Raw genomic sequence first — 6,000 nt, forward strand, 5'->3', positions numbered from 1 at the left:
TTACAAAAGAGTTTCCAGATCCTGGATCCATCTTGCAAATATGCCACAGAGATCCATATTACTGAGTACAAATAGCAGTGTGGATGAAACTAAAACAAACTAAACTACATTAGACAATACACTTAAATAAGAGAGTGAAAGCATATGGGCATTAACACATGAAGATAAGATTTGACTAATATATCTAAGATCCGAACCAGGTATATGTGTGATTACCATGTTTCACAATATTTAGCATGATGTCAAAGTGTTAGTTTGATGTCAAAACCTAAAGGCAGATCTTGACTTCAACTCTTTCAGTGGCATCAACCACACAGTAAAAGAGAACCAAACCCCAGCAATGGTTATTGTCCTCTGAAATGAAGGTAAAAAGTTCAGGCCAATTGAAGAAAACCATATTAAAAGATATTATATAATTTATTTTTCTGTAATCAACAGCTACCCTCTTTGCAAGTCTTCTTTTGAGACCACCACCAAATTTAATTGGGAGGCAAACCCAGAATGATCGCCAACGTGCTGTGGATTTCATCTATGGCTTCCTGACCAGTGGAGATGATGACTAAATGCTAGGCAAACATATCAGCACACCTTCACTGCACTGTGACAGTAGCTGCATCTGTTAAAGTTGTGATTGAATGATACAGGTGATGAGACCTATTTTTTTCAGTGCATTTCAGTATTGACCAGAGTGAAATAAGACAGCTGCTTAATCTTTTTCTCATTAAGTAGCTAAGAATGCTTGTCACACTGTGGCCCAGTATAATCATACACGTTTTCAGCAGTTGCATTACTCTTGTCAATCTGAACTTTCATCCAACTATTACATCTTTTTCTAGTAATTTGTTTAAAAATCTATATTTACTGCCAAGTTAGTTCAAGTTAAGAGTGGGCATCTTTTATGTAATTGAAAGTGACTGAAGGGTGTTGTCTCTGGTGAAACAGGGAATATGCCTCAATCACAGTACATGAAACCTGTATATGCTTCCACCATTGAAATGCAGTAATCAGTCATAATTGTAGCAGTACATAGAAAATAGTCTGAAACAGCCTCAAATGAGTACAAACAGTAAATTAATGCATTGAGTAATAATGCTTCGATTCCCACAATTGTGCTGGTTCTTGTGTCTACTTAAAAACAGAATGCTACATTGTGTCTTGAGTAAAAGTACTTTGCATAAGAGATTATTCGAAGCTTTTAGCCTATACACCCAAATAAAGAAGACCACATGGAAGCAGCAGATTATTGGGAAGACAGAAAGAATGCTTTAATTTTCAGGGATCGAATTTCTTTAATATAAATCATAATATTTGTTCTTTGAAATATGACTAATGCATAAAGTTTTTTAAATTTCCAGAATTCTTGATGCACTTAAGCATAATTAGACCAGCAAATGTGCGACTTGTCTGCAGAGTTCATGCAGAGATTCTGTACAAGTTTTGCAAAACTCTATTCAAGAAATGGATGTAGCAATGGTTACTTGTTTTTTTCGTATTGATTGAATATTACATTTGTGATATACAAATTATATATGCTTTACCTGTGAGGTAATAATACAGCTTTGTTTTCTAATTTCTGCATGAAGAAGTCAAAGACTACCCTGTCATGTAAAAGCAAAGGGCAGTCGTGTCATGTAACATTAGATTCCAAACCAATTTTAGACCATCCAATTCCAGATCCAGTGTACAGAGAATTCAAATTTAGATCAGCCTGAGTGAATGGCTGAGTTTTGCCTGTTGTAAGCTGAAGTGGTCCAGCTCATCATCCAGAATCAGATTTCCTGTTTGCCAATCAGTAATATTGCAGTGCCATAAACTATTCCTGCCACTTAAACAGAGAAAAAATGTATGAATGTTAGCTCAATCTTTTTATTCAATTGGAATAATTTTAAGTTGAAACCGTGTATCATTCAATCACTAGTAAAAAGCCATGTGTTAATCAGTTAAACTGATGTATTGTTGCCAGATCCTAGTCATGGGGACGCGAGTGTGTACATATATTTAAAAATCTATGTCATAAAATTTATGTGTTACCCAGAGTACTTTCAATACAATGTATACTCCTAAGTAAGGTGCAAATATATTTTTTTCCAAAATCAACCAACACCTACTTTTGATGAGATGTTTGTAAATGTCTGTAGAGATGCCTTGTTTCAAACTCCACATTCCGTTATGAACACCTTTGCTGAGAATATCAACACTAAGAACCTTTCTGCTCGATTTCAGTTGTTTAATGTTTTTTCTTCTAAATGCATTGCCTAAGTGATATGAAGAATGTAATACTTATGTACAATTAAATTATTTTTTAGTACAAATTGGCTTGAATCTAAGAGTTGAAAGATATCAATTGCACATCAGTTGAAATGAAATATAATCAGGCAGCTCAATTTTTGAAGTCACTGATAGCTAGAAAAGCAGAGGTGTTAATGTGAAACTTTGGACTGGTATTTTTGCTAACCTAACTAGGGCAAATTGAGATAACTGACATCAATCAAAACCAGAAACTAATTGAAAGCCCATTAAATTCCTCTCCTTCAGTGTACTGAACTACTGAAGTGTCTTCGTCTGTTGTTTAAAGGTTTTATCATCTTTGTTTTTATCACTGTAGTGCCAGGTGTAAGTCAACAGACTTGATAAACTAATTGAGAGGCCTAATTCAAAAGATCAGTTATCAGAAGTATTCAATGTCATTGGTATGGGGGCAGGTATTTAGATGCCAAACTGTGATTTGCAATTGTTGTAATACACTACAATGTATATTTCAATATTTAAATTCTTTCAGTATCTTAGTTAAACTTTCCAATTAAAATCAGTTTAAATCTGTGTCCACATTATTTGTCTTTTATTAATATATAGTTCTGACTTTTCTTGTTTGGACCTTTTGAGTTATCAGGAAGTTTATTTTCATAATTGACATCCTCAATCTCTTAAAGTATCTTAACATTTGAGATAAATGAGGAATGCAACACATCATTTTGATAGCAAACATTTATAAAGTTGTTTTGCTGTGCTATCTTAGAATGCAGCCTGATCATTGTTAATTATTCAAATAATTAATTTAACTAATAACATGGTATAGCTAATTTCGATAATGCATTTTTAAAAATGAAACACAAAGTAGTGTGAAGTAATTGTTACATTCCAGCATATCAAAATACAAGCTGTTAATCTTTTGAGGTGGAGAATTGAATTGTTCATTCTGTGGTATTCCAGGATGACATTACAACTATTGCTTGTTAGTTGTTTGATAAAGACAGTCCTTGTTCACTCTTCATATGTTTGCTTTGAGTAACAAAAGAAGGCATGTGTTCAGTTCTGATATTCAGTACAAGGAAAATCTTTGAAATTGTGTATAAGATCAGATCTTTGAAACTACTTGTTAAAGTTTAAATTATTTGTCCTTAATACTGACCCTTCTGGAAGTAATGTTTGATATGGTTCTTTAATGTATGTATTTTCCCTTTTATGGTACTATACATTTGCAATGTCAGTGGGTCGCCAATCCATGGTCTTACATGTATTATAGTACTGTTTTTTTGAGCAGTATGTATATTTGTTTTCTGTTATTTAGGCTATAAATATGCAGCTACTTTGAAATCCTTTTTGATTAAAAGTAAAACAGCACTCCATATTGAAAGTACATTTGAGTGTGAAGTTCAGAAATTTGAGAGATCCTATCATAAAGGAAGGTTATCTCGGCTGCACATTCAAACAAACAACCATAACAACTTTCAAGACGCTCTGAATCTTAGAAATTAATCCTGTAAACATATTAGTTTATTTTAACATTATTTTATAAAAATGTAGATAATTTTGTGCTTCGGATTTAGGAAGCAACCTTTTTAAAGAGTTTTCTAACAAGTCATTCTTAAGGTGTCTGAAATGTCTGTAAAGTAGGTGCTGTCTGTCAGCTCGGGTCACAGGGTGGTGTCTTCTGTGGATGGAAGTGATGTATTTTGAATTTGATATCTTTATTTATTGACCAAAAACCTAGTGGCCTCAACCAGTTTTATGTTTAAAATTTATGTCACTTATATATTGTTCATAGTATCTTGCATATTATACTCAGAAGGTTGCTTAAATATATAACACAGATTAGTTGGAGACTAAAATAATCACAATGGCTATGTTTTTGGGTAGCATTTGGTTAACTTTATCTGCTTGCTGCAACATTTGCCTTGCTCATGTTTTTCTCCTCAGTTCTTTCAGTTCATCTAGAACATACCTATGTGACCAAAAGAGTATGATTGCAGGCCTATACAAAATGTCAGCATTTTGAAACTAAGGTGCTTGTCCTACTGTCAGAGCATTCCCCCCCACCCCCTCATTCTTGCAATAGAGACATTGCTCAGCTTAGAACTTGAACAGGTTAGAGGATTAAATGTACATATCACTTGATGCTGAAATTTACAGTTCGAATGCTGAGCATTGCTGTACTAGTGTTGTTCAGAGTTTTTTTTTGTTCCAAGTTGTACTGTAGGCACTGCTCAATCTACTTTTTATTGTAAATGCAATGTCCTTGTTATTGATCAACTGCATGATGTTTAATAAAATCCACTGTTTCAAATTTGTTTTAAAACTTTACTGAAATATTATGTACAGTCCCATTGCATCTCATTGAACTGCTCCTGTTTTGTCATCACATTCATGCTCTGCATGCTAATATTCTGGAATCCACATCATAGAAGGGACACGATGGCACCAGAGAGGGTGTAGAGGAGATTTTCCAGGATTAGATTACATTACAGTGTGGAAACAGGCCCTTCGACCCACCCATACCCCTACATTTACCCCCTACCTAACACTACGGGCAATTTAGCATGGCCAATTCATCTTACCTGCACATCTTTGGACTGTGGGAGGAAACCGGACCACCCGGAGGAAACCCACGCAGACACGGGGAGAACGTACAAACTTCACACAGTCAGCTGCCTGAGGCGGGAATTGAACCCGGGTCTCTGGTGCTGTGAGGCAACAGTGCTAACCACTGCGCCACCGTGCTGCCCACCTGGGCCTGGGTCTGGGATGGTGCCTGGGCAGGGGAGTTTCAGTTACAAAGGGAAATTCAACAGACTGGTTTGTTTTCTTAGAGAAGAGGAGATTGAGAGGAGGCATGACTGAGATAAATAAACTTATGAGGGCATAGAATAGACTGGACAAAACCTTTTTATTGGCCTTTGATGGAGGTATCAGTGGCTAAGGGTGTAGGTCTCTGGGTCTGTACTGGATAAGTTAGAAGGATGAGGGAGGATCTCCTTGAAACTTGCAGAAAACTGAGACCTGGATAAAATGGACATGGAGAAGATGTTTCCTCTATTAGGAGAGATTAGAACCCAAGGACACTGCCTCAGAATGAAAGGACTACCCTGTTAAAATTGAGGGTAGTGAATATATGGAGAAGCCTTCTGCAGAAGGCTATGAAGGCCAAGTTAGTGAGGGTATTTAAGGCAGGTTCTTTATTAAAAAGGGGATCAAAGAAGAATGGGAAAAGGCAGGAGAATAGGGTTGAGAAATATATATGCCATATGGCAGAACAGACTTGATGAGCCAAATGGCCCAATTCTGCTATATCTTATGGTCTTGTGGATTGCTGTGCCTACTACATTACAACAGTGACTACACTTCAACAAATATTTGTAAAGCTCATTGAGGCATTCAAAAATTGTGACAAGTGTTATAAATGCCTAGTGCCAAAATCAGCTTGCAGTGAATAAACAGTAAAGGTTTTAAAAAAAAAACAATTTTGCTCGGATAGGACATTGAAATCGCACTGTTCACATAAACTCACATCAACCACTGAAACTTCCACGAAGATCACAGGTCACACTACCTTACGAACTTGTCAAGAAAGAGAAAAGATGTACAAGAATTTTTCTCACAAATAGAGAAAGAATTGTTACCTCAAAGCCATGAATTCTCTATTGCCAAATTTCCTTCCCTGAAAACAAGATCCAAGGTGGCAGTACGTGGGATAAACTTGAAAAATGGATACAGATGTGTGCT

The 6,000-nt window shown here is 35.8% G+C and overlaps 1 protein-coding gene across 5 annotated transcripts in view; it reads left to right on the top strand.

Moving 5' to 3' along the window:
- The window catches only part of ocrl (OCRL inositol polyphosphate-5-phosphatase), a 116,686-nt gene extending 112,122 nt beyond the window's left edge, over positions 1 to 4,564 (top strand). For all 5 annotated transcript variants that reach the window (XM_043704674.1, XM_043704675.1, XM_043704679.1 and 2 more), the window contains one exon: positions 439 to 4,564. In XM_043704674.1, coding sequence (XP_043560609.1) covers positions 439 to 563 — 125 coding nt within the window. In that variant the 3' untranslated portion in view covers positions 564 to 4,564. The remainder of the gene's footprint in view (positions 1 to 438) is intronic.
- The last annotated feature ends 1,436 nt before the right edge of the window (positions 4,565 to 6,000 follow it).

Source organism: Chiloscyllium plagiosum, chromosome 15 (genome assembly GCF_004010195.1).
Source record: "Chiloscyllium plagiosum isolate BGI_BamShark_2017 chromosome 15, ASM401019v2, whole genome shotgun sequence".
NCBI classification, from domain to species: Eukaryota; Metazoa; Chordata; class Chondrichthyes; order Orectolobiformes; family Hemiscylliidae; genus Chiloscyllium; species Chiloscyllium plagiosum.